The 17021-nt window shown below is 39.2% G+C and overlaps 1 protein-coding gene and 1 long non-coding RNA gene across 5 annotated transcripts in view; one reads left to right on the forward strand and one right to left on the reverse strand.

Annotated features, from left to right (window-relative positions):
* Positions 1-15765, forward strand: part of sik2b (salt-inducible kinase 2b) — a 79388-nt gene extending 63623 nt beyond the window's left edge. Inside the window, exons 12-15 of the mRNA XM_042487043.2 lie at positions 7857-8014; positions 8839-8952; positions 9148-9233; positions 10787-15765. Of these exons, the coding sequence (XP_042342977.1) occupies positions 7857-8014; positions 8839-8952; positions 9148-9233; positions 10787-11429 (1001 nt within the window). The 3' untranslated portion in view covers positions 11430-15765. The remainder of the gene's footprint in view (positions 1-7856; positions 8015-8838; positions 8953-9147; positions 9234-10786) is intronic.
* Positions 1896-11248, reverse strand: LOC148189357 (uncharacterized). 4 transcript variants are annotated; one of them, XR_015776809.1, is made up of 3 exons: positions 11109-11248; positions 7839-8024; positions 1896-2398 (listed from the first exon to the last, which is right to left on the reverse strand). It is a non-coding gene; the product is annotated as an uncharacterized LOC148189357 (long non-coding RNA). The 4 variants fall into 4 exon arrangements; XR_015776810.1 differs by having other exon boundaries at positions 7839-8021; positions 11109-11244; XR_015776808.1 differs by lacking the exon at positions 11109-11248 and adding an exon at positions 8171-8296.
* Positions 15766-17021: the final 1256 nt, after the last annotated feature.

Here is a 17021-nt window from a genome sequence, read left to right on the forward strand (position 1 = left end):
GTCTTATTACGCTATTTTATTCTGTTTTGAGGTGTTTTTAGCTGTTTTTAGGACATGTCATATTTTGACAGTTTTGCCATACTATAGCCTTGCCTGTTTTTTTGGTCATTTTTTGGACATGCATTTTTTTGGTGTTTTTGGCCGTTTTGTAAAGATTCTATGCTATGGCGTGTGTCAGTACTCTATTTTATTCTGTTTTGAGGTATTTTTAGCTGTTTTTGGGACATGTCATATTTTGACAGTTTTGCCATACTATAGCCTTGCCTTTTTTTTGGTCATTTTTTGGACATGCATTTTTTTGGTGTTTTTGGCCATTTTTGAAAGATTCTATACCATGGCGTATGTCAGTACGCTATTTTATTCTGTTTTGAGGTATTTTTAGCTGTTTTTGGGACATGTCATATTTTGACAGTTTTGCCATACTATAGCCTTGCCTTTTTTTTGGTCAATTTTTGGACATGCATTTTTTTGGTGTTTTTGGCCATTTATGAAAGATTATATGCCATGGTGAGTCTTATTACGCTATTTTATTCTGTTTTGAGGTATTTTTAGCAGTTTTTGGGACATGTCATATTTTGACAGTTTTGCCATACTATAGCCTTGCCTTTTTTTTTTTCATTTTTTGGACATGCATTTTTTTGGTGTTTTTGGCCGTTTTTGAAAGATTCTATACCATGGTGTGTGTCAGTACGTTATTTTATTCTGTTTTGAGGTATTTTTAGCAGTTTTTGGGACATGTCATATTTTGACAGTTTTGCCATACTATAGCCTTGCCTTTTTTTTGGTCATTTTTTGGACATACATTTTTTTGGTGTTTTTGGCCGTTTTTGAAAGATTCTATGCTATGGCGTGTGTCAGTACGCTATTTTATTCTGTTTTGAGGTGTTTTTAGCTGTTTTTGGGACATGTCATATTTTGACAGTTTTGCCATACTATAGCCTTGCCTTTTTTTTGGTTAATTTTTGGACATGCATTTTTTTGGTGTTTTTGGCCATTTATGAAAGATTATATGCCATGGTGAGTCTTATTACGCTATTTTATTCTGTTCTGAGGTGTTTTTAGCTGTTTTTAGGACATGTCATATTTTGACATTTTTGCCATACTATAGCCTTGCCATTTTTTTTGGTCATTTTTTGGACATGCATTTTTTTGGTGTTTTTGGTCGTTTTTGAAAGATTCTATGCCATGGCGTATGTCAGTACGCTATTTTATTCTGTTTTGAGGTGTTTTTAGCTGTTTTTGGGACATGTCATATTTTGACAGTTTTGCCATACTATAGCCTTGCCTTTTTTTTTGGTCATTTTTTGGACATGCATTTTTTTTGTGTTTTTGGGCGTTTTTGAAAGATTCTATGGTATGGCGCGTGTCAGTGTGCTATTTTATTCTGTTTTGAGGTGTTTTAAGCTGTTTTTGGGACATGTCATAGTTTGACATTTTTTGCCATACTATAGCCTTGCCTTTTTTTGTCACTTTTTGGACATGCATTTTTTGGGGGTTTTTTTGGCAGCTTTTGAAAGATTCTATACTATGGCGTGTCTTGGCACACTGTTTTGTGCTGTTGTGAGGTGTTTTCAGCTGTTTTTGGGATATGTCATATTTTGAGTTTTTTGCCATACTATAGCCTTGCCTTTTTTTTTTTTTTTTACATTACTCTATATTATGGTATTTTTGGTTGTTTTTCAACAGCCTTTTATATGATATGTCTCAACATGTTTTAATATGTGGTGTTCAGCTCTTTTTTGGACATATTGATTGGCTGAAGTGGGCTAGCCTACTAACGTTTAACTCATAAATCATGATAACAGCAGCCAGTCCTATCAAAGCTCACTGGAGACATTTGTTTGTAGTTTGTTCTGAATAGGCCCACACAAAAAAAAAGGCGAACACCCAGGGGATGGTAGACAAAGGTTAAAACTGCTTGATGCAGGCTTTATTTAAATCAAAAGCAACAGTTACCTTACTCCTTTTTATGGGAGTTACATATACTGTCTAACACAAGGACTAAGCAAGATAAGGCAACAGCAACAAAACCCCCAAAAAGCACACACAGTGATTTGTTATTTCTGTTAATCTGGAGGTCCTTCGTGTCATCACTCGCTTCATTCTCCATCTCTCCTCACTGGCTGGCTTTGGGGTGGCGTGTTTGAAGAGAAATTGTGTGTCATGTTTGGGACAAAGCTTCCTCCTCCTGCTGCTGGGTTTCCTGCCACTGATTGCTGAAACGGCTGCTGCTGCTGATTCATGAATATGTTAAACATACTCATGAGCCAGGGTACAGCTGTTTGCATGTTCATGAAGGGGTTAATCTCCCTTGGGTGGAATCGGCAGCTCGGGTTAGGATCTGGGTTTGAGTTTCCATTCTTGGCTGGTCTCCCAAAATTCCATTTCGAAAGAAGAGCTGAAAACCACAAAGTATAGACACGTCATAATAAAGAATGTCAAACAGCCAAGTACATCATAATGTTGCAAAATAGCTGAAAATGACAGAATAGGACATGTCATATTTTGACTTTTTTTTTGACATTTTTTTTTACATGCATTACTATGGTGTTTTCTATGGTATGGTGTGTCTCACTGTGCTATTTTATGCTGTTTTGAGGTGTTTTCAGCTGTTTTTGGGACATGTCATATTTTGACATTTTTGCCATACTATAGCCTTGCTTTTTCGGTCATTTTTTTCAACATGCTATATTTTGGCATTTTGGAACATTTTTGAAGATTCTATGGTATGGCGCGTGTCAGTGTGCTATTTTATGCTGTTTTGAGGTGTTTTAAGCTGTTTTTGGAACATGTCATATTTTGGCATTTTTGCCATACTATAGCCTTGCCTTTTTGGTCATTTTTTGGACATGCATTATCTTGGTGTTTTTGGCCGTTTTTGCAACATTCTATGCTATGGTGTTTCTCGGCAGGTTATTTTATGCTGTTTTGGGGTGTTTTCAGCTGTTTTTGGGACATGTCATATTTTGACATTTTTGCCATACTATAGCCTTGCCTTTTTTTTGGTCATTTTTTCAACATGCTATATTTTGGTGTTTTTGGCCATTTATGAAAGATTCTGTGCTCTGGACGGTCTCATTCCCCTATTTAATGCTTTTTAAGGTATTTTCAGCTGTTTTTGGGACATGTCATATTTTGACAGTTTTGCCATACTATAGCCTTGCCTTTTTCGGTCATTTTTTCAACATGCTATATTTTGGTGGTTTTGGCTGTTTTTTGAAGATTTTATGCTATGGTGTGTCTCATTACACCATTTTATGCTGTTTTGAAGTGTTTTCAGCTGTTTTTGGGACATGTCATATTTTGACATTTTTGCCATACTATAGCCTTGCCTTTTTGGTCATTTTTTTCAACATGCTATATTATGGTGTTTTTGGCTGTTTTTTTGAAGATTTTATGCTATGGCGTGTCTCATTACACTATTTTATGCTGTTTTGAGGTGTTTTAAGCTGTTTTTGGGACATGTCATATTTTGACATTTTTGCCATACTATAGCCTTGCCTTTTTTTTGGTCAATTTTTGGACATGCATTTTTTTGGTGTTTTTGGCCATTTTTTAAGGATTCTATACCATGGCGTGTGTCAGTACGCTATTTTATTCAGTTTTGAGGTGTTTTTAGCTGTTTTTGGGACATGTCATATTTTGACAGTTTTGCCATACTATAGCCTTGCCTTTTTTTGTCATTTTTTCAACATGCATTTTTTTGGTGTTTTTGGCCGTTTTTGAAAGATTCTATACCATGGCGCGTGTCAGTATGCTATTTTATTCTGTTTTGAGGTGTTTTTAGCTGTTTTTGGGACATGTCATATTTTGACATTTTTGCCATACTATAGCCTTGCCTTTTTTTTGGTCAATTTTTGGACATGCATTTTTTTGGTGTTTTTGGCCATTTATGAAAGATTCTATGCTCTGGCAGGTCTCCTTAAGCTATTTAATGCTTTTTAAGGTGTTTTCAGCTGTTTTTGGGACATGTCATATTTTGACAGTTTTGCCATACTATAGCCTTGCCATTTTTTTTCATTTTTTGGACATGCATTTTTTTGGTGTTTTCTGCCGTTTTTGAAAGATTCTATACCATGGCGTGTGTCAGTACGCTATTTTATTCTGTTTTGAGGTATTTTTAGCTGTTTTTGGGACATGTCATATATTGACAGTTTTGCCATACTATAGCCTTGCCTTTTTTTTGGTCATTTTTTCAACATGCTATATTTTGGTGTTTTTGGCCATTTATGAAAGATTCTATGCTCTGGCGAGTCTCATTCCGCTATTTAATGCTTTTTAGGGTGTTTTCAGCAGTTTTTGGGACATGTCATATTTTGACAGTTTTGCCATACTATAGCCTTGCCTTTTTTTTGGTCAATTTTTGGACATGTATTTTTTTGGTGTTTTTGGCCATTTATGAAAGATTCTATGCTCTGGCGGGTCTCATTACACTATTTAATGCTTTTTAAGGTGTTTTCAGCTGTTTTTGGGACATGTCATATTTTGACATTTTTGCCTTGCCTTTTTTTTTTTCATTTTTTCAACATGCTATAGTTTGGTGTTTTTGGCCATTCATGAAAGATTCTATGCTCTGGCGGGTCTCCTTAAGCTGTTTAATGCTTTTTAAGGTGTTTTCAGCTGTTTTTGGGACATGTCATATTTTGACAGTTTTGCCATACTATAGCCTTGCCATTTTTTTTCATTTTTTGGACATGTATTTTTTTGGTGTTTTTGGCCATTTTTGAAAGATTCTATACCATTGCGTATGTCAGTACGCTATTTTATTCTGTTTTGAGGTGTTTTTAGCTGTTTTTGGGACATGTCATATTTTGACATTTTTGCCATACTATAGCCTTGCGTTTTTGGTCATTTTTTTCAACATGCTATATTTTGGTGTTTTTGGCTGTTTTTTGAAGATTTTATGCTATGGCGTGTCTCATTACACTATTTTATGCTGTTTTGAAGTGTTTTCAGCTGTTTTTGGGACATGTCATAGTTTTACATTTTTTGCCATACTATAGCCTTGCCTTTTTTGTCATTTTTTGGACATACATTATTTTCGTGTTTTTGGACATTTTTGGAAGATTCTATGCTATGATTTATCTTTGCACTCCATTTTTTGCTGTTTTAAGGTATTTTAAGCTGTTTTTGGGACATGTCATATTTTGACATTTTTGCCTTACTATAGCCTTGCCTTTTTGGTCATTTTTTTCAACATGCATTACTATGGTGTTTTTGGCCAGTTCTGGAAAATTCTATGGTATGGCGCGTGTCAGTGTGCTATTTTATGCTGTTTTGAGGTGTTTTAAGCTGTTTTTGGAACATGTCATATTTTGGCATTTTTGCCATACTATAGCCTTGCCTTTTTTGTCACTTCTTGGACATGCATTATCTTGGTGTTTTTGGCCGTTTTTGCAACATTCTATGCTATGGCGTTTCTTGGCAGGCTATTTTATGCTGTTTTGGGGTGTTTTCAGCTGTTTTCAGGACATGTCATATTTTGACATTTTTGCCATACTATATAGCCTTGCCTTTTTTTTGGTCATTTTTTGGACATGCTATATTTTGGCGTTTTGGGCCATTTTCAGAAAATTCTATGTTGTGGCGTGTCTCAGTACGCTATTTTATGCTGTTTTAAAGTGTTTTCAATTGTTTTTAGGACATGTCATATTTTGACATTTTTTGCCATACTATAGCCTTGCTTTTTCGGTCATTTTTTCAACATGCTATATTTTGGTGCTTTTGGCTGTTTTTTGAAGATTTTATACTATGGCGTGTCTCATTACACTATTTTATGCTGTTTTGAAGTGTTTTCAGCTTTTTTTGGGACATGTCATATTTTGCCTTTTTTGCCATACTATAGCCTTGCCTTCTTTGTCATTTTTTGGACATGCATTATCTTGGTGTTTCTGGCCGTTTTTGCAACATTCTATGCTGTGGCATTTCTCGGCAGGCTATTTTATGCTGTTTTGGGGTGTTTTCAGCTGTTTTTGGGACGTGTCATATTTTGACATTTTTGCTATACTATAGCCTTGCCTTTTTGGTAATTTTTTGGACATACATTATTTTCATGTTTTTGGACATTTTTGTAAGATTCTATGCTATGATTTATCTTTGCACTCTATTTTATGCTGTTTTAAGGTGTTTTAAGCTGTTTTTGGGACATGTTATTTTATGACATTTTTTGCCATACTATAGCCTTGCCTTTTTTTTTTTCATTTTCATACATTATTTTCGTGCTTTTGGACATTTTTGTAAGATTCTATGCTATGACGTGTCTTGTTACTCTATTTCACGGTGTTTTAAGGTTTTTTAAATTGAATTAAATTAAATTCAATTTGTTAAGCATCTAAATATTAATGGAACACAATTAGATTTAATGTAGCTTTTGCCCACAGAGACAGATAAAGTAAAGGGCATTGCTTTAAAACTTCCATCTAGTTGTTCATCATAAGCGGTCAAAATTTACCTTGACATCATCAAATCACCAATTTAGGGGATAAAAAGAACACCAAAACATTGTAAAGTACTCAATAGTCAAAATTGCAACATGGTCACAGACATATTAACATCTCCTAATATAATTATAGTATCTCTATTGCTCTCCCCACACAGCTGAATGCAGCAAGCACAGACACACTCTTGAGAGATTGCTAAGAGATATTCCGACACACAGAAAATCACTGTCTCAAGTGGAAGTCAACAAGACAAGCTTTTGAAAGCTCCAATCAGATGCCATATCCAACACGTCTCCTGAAAGCCCAGCCGCCATGATCTGCATAGAGTTTGATGTATAAAATGTCAATGTGCATACATTTGAGGCTCTGAGCACCAGAAAAGAGGAAGAGCACTGATTCACATGACACAGACGCAGCACCCCTGCTGCAGCTGCTCCCTCACACCCTTCTAGACACATGCGCAAGTACCTCATTCCCTCTTCCACTTGCTCGCCCTCCTATCTTTCACACACTTTTTTCTCATCTCTCTCTTCCCTACTCTCATCTTCTCCAGTCTCTCTGACGAATATGACGGTGATGATTCAGGTTATGAATCACAGACAGATATTTTTAAAGGTTTCAGCCCACATATCTCGCTGTCTTCCTCCTTCTTTCTCTCCTTCTCTCTCACTCCTCCTCTCCCTTGATACAAGCCCATTGCTTTTCTTTCCCTTTTCAAAGTTTCAGTCTGTGGCAGGCAGGGTTCATCTCTACTCCACACCAGAAAGACAGAGAAGCTAAAATATAAGCGACAATGTTAAACACCTTCTACCTCTTCATTTTTTCCCTTTACAGTGACATTATTCTTTGCCGGCTGGTTGTAAATTACCTGCGCTTTAGCAAAGTATAAACTGTAACTATCGCTTAAATGTTACTTCCCTAGAATCACACTGACAGCCTGCATTGTGCACTCCCAGTTGGTATTTCCTGTTATTTATTTATTTATTCTCTGTAATCCTCTTTGGAGAGTGTTGATGCAGTGGATTCTTTTTGCGTCAGACTGCTGACTCTGGTTTTAAATAACTCCCACCATCACAGTGAGTCAGGTCCTATCATTCCCATCCACTGCTCGTCACCACTGGATGGGTCTTATCAGAGCTACTTGCTCACACACACACACACACACACACATACACACACACACACACACACACACAAACATATACTGTCACATTTGCACACACCCACAGTGGCTTAGACGTACATCCAGCCACATTATCAGTAGGGGCAATGACAAGTGCTAACCAATTACCCAGTTTGCTAACATCAGTGAGCCAGTATTTCTAAGAGGATTGAGACTTTGACATGTTATGAAGAGAGAACTGATTGTATTCATCAGCTGCAAGAATCAATACTTACTTTTGTTTGTGCTCCTAGGTCTGGTTGCGTTTCGGCAGCAACTCCAGAACTTGGCGAGGACCAAAGGCATCCTGGAACTGAACAAAGTCCAGATGTTGGTGGAGCAGATGGGCTCTGGGGAAGGGGCCGCCATGGGCCCCCTGGGACCACAGCACCACTTGCACAACCTCCTGGAGGTCAGTCCTGCTGAAAAACAACACAAACACTTGCACACATTGGCCTTAACTCAACCAATTCAACATCATTCTCTTCCCAAACTCATTCTCAGCCCCAGTCTCTACCATCCTCACCCCATGTTGCCCTGAAATAAAAAAAATTTAAAAAACAGTTACCCAGGCTGTTGTGCAACCCCAGGAGAGGCAGCCAACTGTGGCTTGTTTACTGTCTCTCGTCCCTCTGGGGCCTGGAGCCTAGGCCAAAGTGAATGCAGCCTTTGTTGAAGTCAGTCAGACTTACCCATAGTAGTAACTGGCACTCAATAGGCCCAAGCTGCAATCACACACAAAGCCATGCACACATATTCACAAAATGACACACACACACACATATACTCGCACTGCAAGGGGAACCATTTATGAAAAATCCCAAGGCCTTCCTGTAAAAAATACAAAAAAAACACACACACACACACAAACAAAATTAACTGAAGCAGACATCTAGTTGTTTTACTTTTGTCCATCCCTCATAATGCAATAACGCAGCTCTTTGTTGTTATGATGCTCAGGCCCCATCATCCTTTTAATTTGCTTTCATTTCATTTAACTACTGTGTAATCCCCGTGGTACATGCCATTTAGAGAAAGGCATCTGGCTGATCAGTCACCACACAGGCATTTGGGCAGGAGACAGCATGGATAATCCAGTTAGACCACACGATGAAGCACCTAGACCCCGACACAGCTTATTGGCCAACAGGAGAGAGGATCTGGGATGTCCACGTGCATGCGTGTGCATGAATAGCAAGCTTCCCTTGTTCTAATGCTTTATGTTTCTGATTGAAGGGTGAGGCATCCAAGCAGCAGGAGGGTCTAGCTTTATATCGAGGTGGGCCGCAGCCACCTCTCCTGTCCCGCAGACAGAGTTTAGAGACACAATACCTCACTCATAGACTACAGGTACAGTCCAACACCAACTACACTCTCTCAATATGACTATTCAGCTGTTGTATTCAAGTTTATGCCTGATTTACACCTGTCTTACTTGTAATATTAAGTGAAATCATTTGGAAATTTACTGGATATCAGCTCTACCACGATGCAACAATAATGAAACAGTTTGTCATCAGTGCCAATCTCTCTTTTGCCCCAAAGGCCAACGTCTTGGCAAACAGTCCCGCTAGCTGCCAACTTTTCTGTAAGGACACTCGAAGTTTAGAGCAACAACTGCAGGAACACAGGTAATTCACACTGCTACACCCCTTTTTTTTCCTTTGAATGAAATATTTTCAGTGCTTTTCTCAAGTGTACATTTAGCTGAGGTGACCTTTCACTGCTTGACTGCTTGAAGATTTTATTTAGAGCGGAAAAAAAAAGTATTTGCTTTAATGTAAAAAATCCAAATAAGAAGACTTAGTCATAAATTGTATTTCAATGACAAGAACAGAACTTTTATTAAACAATCAGGAATAAAGCCAGGTTTGAGAGCTACAATGATCGAGCCTAATAATTACACAGAAATGCCATTTTGTTTCACATCAGTCATTCAGCCTTACATAGTGTTCATGTTTGCTGATTTCTTGTTAGAAGGGGTTTATTTAATTTTTGTTTTGCCCTAGCTGCGGTAACAGTTGGTAGTGTGGCAGTCAACATGTTTCACATTGAAACATCTCAGTTTAAGACTTGTTATTTCTGTACAGCTGCATCAGCCTCATCCATGCTTATCCCCATTTTTCTGTCACTATTTTCATGGATGTAGCTTGGTAGCAAGCTGGTAATGTAGGAAAAGGGCACCCCCATTCTTAAGGCTACAGCTGAGACATATTTACGTTCATTTTCACTATATTCACACAGCAGTAAATTAGGCAGATAACATGTAAAAAATCATTTGCCTCTGCCTACTTGTTTGCCTTGTAACAATTCTAACAGCCTCACTGCACATGAACGAAAATAGCCAATCAGAGCCAAGCAGTCTCTAACCCAGCCGTCAATCACTGCTTGTTAAACCAGGCAGCTCTGATCAAATGTGAATGAATGTTCTGTTACTGCATCGCCTATTTCTCATATCAAATGTTTTCAGAAATATATTTAGATATTTTAGTGTACTTCGACTGACTGTCTCCAACGTGCTTGGTCACAAACTCATTTTGAAGTTGAACAGCACACTAAAATATGTCTCTGAATACATGAGGCAAAAAAGGCGATCCAGTAACAGAATCTTGATTCATATTTGATCAGCGCAGCCTAGTTTTGCAGGTTGACTGTAGTTCATAGACAGTCATTGACTCCTCGGCTGTCATTGGTTGTTTTAAGTGAGTCATGGTCAATTCTAGCAAATGCCATTATAAGCAGAAGAAGGAGGAGGGACATGATATATTTTAAGAGACAATCTGTTTCCTGTACTTCTTTCAGAATATAGTGACAGTTTCAGCAAATTTGAAACAAAGTTATTTTTATGAGGATTTCCAACTGTATCTTAAATCAAATCTACTAAGCTCTGAATGGTCGACTGTTTCTCCAACCATAAATGAACACAACAGGCCTTTTGAATTGCTGAATCAGAAGTTGATGTGGGCAGCGGTTTGGTGGTCTTGGACCAGCTTATATTAACATTCGCATGTACAACATGCAGGAAAAACCATGTTTCAGTTCAGTTATATTTTTCCAGTTCCACTTTGATTACAGAATTTTCAGGCTCGACCTCGTGCATACATTTTCCAAGCATTTTGCTAAATCCTTGTTTTGATTCAAAGTGTTATCTTGATTTAAGTGGTATCTACTGTGCTCCCAACAGACTGAACCAGAAGAGGATGTACCTGCAGCAGTCACAGGGCATGGGGCTGCAGGCCTACTTCAACCAGATGCAGATAGCTGAAGGTTCCTACCCAACGGGCGGCCCTGCTCTGGACCGGGCAACATCTCAGAGTTCCCCTCAGGGCCCCCCAATGTCAGCCGCCCACCAGCCTCAGCCCCAGCAGCAGGGCAGTCCTCAGGCCTCGCCTCCCTTCAGCCACCCTCATAGCCTGAGCCCCTTGATGGAACCGAGCGAGGGCCTTGTTTATGATCCCTACATGAGCCACCACCACTACACCCAACACCTGCCCCCCGGATCTCACCTCCACCACCAGCTCCATCATCCACTGCCTCATGAAGCCTCCGCCAGCAGCATGGGCTTCAGCTACTCTGCAGGCTGTGAGCAGCAGGCCCTGGGCCCCTGCTCTGAGGGGCTTCACCCAGAGCAGTATGACTTCCCTCTGGACCCCATCTTGTTGCCACCGCCTGCTCCAGGAGAGGCTGAAGCCAGAGCTGTGGGGGGGGTATTGGCTGGTTCGGGGCAGTCAGGCGGCCTGGGTCTGCCTGAGCTGCAGGGCTCCCTCCTGGACAGTGAGATGATGGAGACCGTGGACTCCCAGCATGGCTTCGTACTAGTCAACTAATGCCTGCTGAGGAGGTTCATAGAAAGCAGTATTAAGCAATGAGAACCTACAGTGCTGAGAGCAGAGAGAATGGAGATATAAGTGGAGGTCACAAGCGTAGCAACAGGGAAGGAAAAGTGTTAATTTTTGTACGACTAATACAAACTTCATTTCTTAGTTGTGATGAACAGACAACCTTTCTACCACAATCCTCCCTTAGCCTACCTCCCTTTCTCCTCCCCTTCGTCTGTTGTAGTTGTCATCAGCTCTGTGAGGCAGGAACAGGTCTGATATGTGGCACAATGTGAGCTCCGCCGCGCTGACTTGGCAAGGCTGCTGTTGTCACGGACGTTGTGACACCTGTGAGGACTGCGCCATGCAGCCTGGGGGGTGGGGGGGTTGCTGCACATCCTGGAGGCTGCCAGAGTGCAGCATCTCACCTAGAAATGGTTTGGAAGTGAAATAATTTAGGACTGACTGTCAGATAAGGACAATGGCTGGCAGTGGTTTTTGTATTTAAAAGGACACCATCAACAACAATAGACTAGTTCTCAAAACACTTGTGCATTTTTTTTTATTTCAGTAGATAAAAAATAATTGAACCAGAGTAAATGGCCCTCATTTATCATGGTACAATTGACATCACCACAAATTCAAGTGTTAAAAGTGTTTTATAATAATGATTTCACACACGTATGTGAGCGCCAAGGCTAACTTGATGGCTGTATCCATGAGTGCAAAGGCTTTAACACTAACAGGTAGCATTTTTGCCGAAACAAGCGTGCTTAATGAAGCACCAGGCTGTGGAGTAATGCACCTTTTAGATGCGCTTAAGTCACTGAAAGTAACAGATGCACAGGACATAATTCTGTAGCTGCAGGCTTTTGTGTCATGTGACATAAATAATACCTTTTTTTGGGTTTTCTTTGTGTTTTTAGAACTACTGATCCTGATTTATTTTGTACACTACTGAACTGCTTTTTTCCCCACTTTTCCATCAGATTGCACACACATGCCGGGTCTCATTAAACTCATAAAATGAGGATAATTGCCAGTTTTGCAGGTGGAATGGCCACACATCTGTTTAACAAATGAATTGTGGGTCATGCATTTGCCTGATAAATGAGGGCTGATGTAATTAACGTGTGTTTGGTTGAGAAGTAGCGGTGTTTTAGACAGTCAATATTATTCTATTTTTGTGGCAATACTGAAGCAATATTAATCCTTGATGTTGAGAGATTATGAATGGAAGCCTCACCTGTACAGCCAGCTCTGATTTGTTCCCGGGGACCTCAGAGTCGTCAGCAGTGACATCACTTGAGCTGATGATGTAACCAGGAGATAATCCCCCCACCCCCCCACTCACCCTGGAAGGGTCGAGCGTGGAGACCGTTTTGTGTGTGTGTGCGTGTGTATGTGTGCATGCAGAAGAGAGAGAGAGAGAGAGAAGGATGTATTTGCACAATTCATACTTAAAAAAACTGCCTCCATCGCGTCATTTGTCTGAAAAACAAACAAACACTGTATTGACGTCTCCATTCAATAACACAAATTGTGCTTTGGTGCACAGTCGTAGCGTTTAGATTAATTCTGGTTTACATCCTCAGTGCTCCAGTCATGCCTCTGTGCTGTTAATGATGGATCATGTTTATAATAATAAAACGACCCCTTAAAGATTCCCCGCATTAGAGTTCATGAAAGAATGTTTCTCTCTCTGACACTGGAGCCGCTGTGAGACAAAGATCAGCAAAACATCAATCAGCTGACACTGGATTTTGACTACAGGCTCACCACTGCTCTTTGACCTACAGCGAACCAGCAACAAGAGAGATCTTTTTTTTCTTTCTTTTTTTTTTTTACATCACCTAGACTATGTTCAATCTACTTGAAGCACACAGATGTATCCTCTCTGCCAGATGTTTTTTTTTTTTCTTCTTCAAACTAATTTTCATTGGAATAACAAGACAGCCAACATTAGAGGGTTCGAGATGAGATTATTGGACTGTGACCATCTGTCAGACTGCTTGACCTTCAGTGGTCGTGGGTTTAACTGTCAGATTAGCCGTCAAAACAAGACAGTCGCTCTCAGTCTGTATACTGCACCGTGCAGATGTCTTAGAGTTCACAATCAGACTCTAAAGTGGTGTGACTGAGAGTCTTTACAGTTGCAGTTAACAGTCTTAAATGATGGCTAGAAAAAGTGGACCAACTGCGGTTGCAGTCCTGTGCAAGACAAGGAAAAATCCATCCTAAAATGCTTTTAACACTGTTGTTTTTCTTGCATACCTCCATAGAAAATGGCGAACATATTTATTTATTGATTGATTAGAAACCAAATTTAACAACAGCAGAACTATATCAAAACATCTCTTCACAAACTCTTGCATAACTTGTGCAGTAGAATCCAAGTGTCTCTGGGGCATCTGGTGGTTTAGTGGATAAAGCAGGCGTCTCATTTATGAAGACAGTGTCCTTGCTGCAGTGTGGCCGGGGGTTCAATTCCAGCTCATGGCCCTTTTTGCTGCACGCCATCACTCTGTCCTATCTATTAAAGGCAAAAATGCCAAAAAAATAATCTTTAAAAAAAGAAAAGAATCCAAGTCTCATTTATCCAGTCGTATGCTCAGTACTTCTCAATCACATTGCTTTGCTAAAACACAAAAAGCCTTAGTTTTGGCTTTGAAAGGAAAGTTTCGCTTTCAGTTCATTTTTAAATTGTAAGGTTTTAGTGAAATGTATGTTTGGGAAGCACTGAACATACGACTGGATAACTGAGACTTGGATATATAGTGAATGAGTTTGTAAACAGATGTTTTGGTACAGTTTTGCTGTTGTTAAAGGTAGTCCTCTGTCAATCATATCTTCACTGTGTTCTGTGGCATGCGAGCAAAACTAAGTTTTCTTTACAAATTCAAGCTAATAGGCCATGACTAATTGATATACAAATGGTCATTTTTTGGTGAAATATTCCCTTAAACAAAACACTGATTATCAGATTTGTTGCTGTGTTGTACTTCTACCTATGTAAGCTCTGCAGCAGCTCTGCAGCAGACTAACTGTTGGCCTAACAGAGTTTTGATCTCAGGATCGACGAACAAATGCTGACTAAGTCACCATTTAGCTCTGACATTTAAAAGTCAAAAGGGCAGAGATACTTATAACTTAACAACAATGGCCTGAATGTGCTGCAGCCACAAGACATGTTGCAAAACAGGTCTTGTGGTTATGTTAATAGTCCCACCCTAAAATTGACAAATGCTGGTTAAGTTTGTACGGTCATACACCCACATTTAAAGACAGGAAGAAGCTTGAAACCCGTTTGTGGGTCATACTGAAAATGTCATTTAGAAAGAGAAGTTGCTAAAATACAAGTGTGAGGCAGCTTCAACATGAAATTATAATTCTGTTTGCTGAAAATTAAAATTGTTGATACAGTGTTTAAGTGTCAGAGGATGGATTTCGCCATGAAGTGAATACTTTGATGATTGTTTGCTGTCATTTTACCAATGGTCAGGCTAGAACAGCTTCATGATGATCTGTGGATGTTAAATACTGGAGCACTTTGACAACAAGGGGAAGAAAAGATGTAGCGAGAGAGGAGGAGGTGGCGAAAGGATTGTATTGCTCTGCTGTTTCGCGGCAGATGAAACGAACCGCAATCCGTAGGAAACACCTCTCTCCTCTCTCTTCCCCACCAATAATGGACACAAAACACATTTCTTTCAAAGAAAGACCAGACACAGTAACACTTTATCTGATTGTTGATTTAAATCCAAGAAAGAGAAACACTTGTCCGTTTACGACAAGTGTTCTTTGTACAAATTAGTGGTGTAGTGAATCTTCAGTGCACCGAGTTGAACTTTGTGTTGAACGTGAAAAGTGTTCAGTGTGCCTTTTACTTTTTCATATTTTCAATCTAAATTAAGATTTTTGAATTGCGCCATTATTTCTGATTGAACCCTTTTATCATTTATTTTCTTATGATTGCTTTTTTTTTCCGAAAGTAAGTAGAGCCAGGTTTTACAAAGGTACAAAACCAAAGTCCCTCAGAAGTTTCCCTGTACGACCCACCGTGTGGAGTTTTGGAGCTTCTTTGTCAGCTTCTCTACCGTGCTTTTTTCTTGTTGGTCAATCAGTGTATGCCATTTCAAAGTATTATAGCAATATTTCTGTAGTTGAAGACTAAAGTCATGAAGATTCTAGTGGATGTGTTTCCAAGTATCATAATTTCACCTCCTGCTGATAAAACAAAAACAATCTATCAATAGAAATCCAGTTTTATATTTACCTTCATTGATGTTGACCACACATAAGCTAACTTGCTGTTGAGATTAAAAAAGTTTATTGAACATAAAAATGTTGTGGGGGTTTTCTTTTGTACGTGTTTACATATAATCTGTCAGTGTGTGTTATGACATGTTAAGATTTTAACATGACATGGCTTGTGTTCATCATGATCATTTAAACACGATTACAGAGGTGATACTTAAAGGGATAGTTCATGCCAAAACCAAAAGTACACATTTTTTTCTTTTAAGGTTCACATATGCTTAACATTAGATATGTATATGGGCACGGATTGAGCCTTCTGTCCATACTGTATGTTTATTCTGTCTGTTTTTGTGTATTTGTGTCTGTATAGGTTTTCTGAAAGCTTTGCCATGGACTAACGCCGCAGTACCACCAGAGGTCATGGGGGCAGTGTTGTTTAGGTCAGGTTAGATACAATTGTAGGAGACAGAACAAATCAGTAATGTAGTGAAAAAAATGTCTAACCACGTGTCACAAAGTGCATTACACAACCTCCTCAGTTGTCAAGTGTCAAGTGCCAAAAATACATTTGAAAACCCACCAGAAATGTTTACACAGTTACTCAAGATAACCACAGACCTTATTATGAGTTTCATGTAGGAACTATTTTCTTTCTATCAAACTACACCCTCTAACTGCATCACTGCACAGAAGGAGGCGTGCATCTTTCCACTGGACAAAAAAAAAAACCACTAGCACCCACTAAGATTTAGCTCTTGTATTTAATAAGAAAGGTTAAAATTTGCACTTGCACTCACTCCCAGGACAAATGACTTTGCAGTAGTGAAAGGTATTTTTTGCTACAGTTCTGAACGTCTTTGATTGCTAGTAATGACTGAACAAAAGTGGACACCCTAATTTCAGCCCCTTTGCCAGCACAATATAATAACAGGCTGCCACAAAATACCGTCTGTGTCCATCCAGTTGCCACTGAATTTCAGAAAGAGACTAACTAATAAAAAAAGAGGTATACCAAAACATTTTCACTGGCCTCCATGCTGCTTTCACCTGCTTATTAAATTGTTTGCCGGCGATCCATGACGTCAAATGTGACACAATGAATTTGGCTGGAAAAAGGGTATTAGTTCAATACTGCTTGCCCATGTAGCATCACTGAGCTAGCTAATGTTACAGTTCACTAGAGGAGTCAGTCTGCTCTGATGATATAAGGGTCATTTGGTGTTAAAACGCAAAATTCAGTATTGGCAGTGACGTCTGTCGAAAATACAACTGATTTATAAGTCAGGATGATAACCAAATCTCACCAGCCCCAGATGAGTCTTGAACCAGCAACCTCAGGCA

This window comes from Plectropomus leopardus, chromosome 6 (assembly GCF_026936395.1).
Source record: "Plectropomus leopardus strain MGB_pleo_1.0 chromosome 6, ASM2693639v1, whole genome shotgun sequence".
NCBI classification, from domain to species: domain Eukaryota; kingdom Metazoa; phylum Chordata; class Actinopteri; order Perciformes; family Serranidae; genus Plectropomus; species Plectropomus leopardus.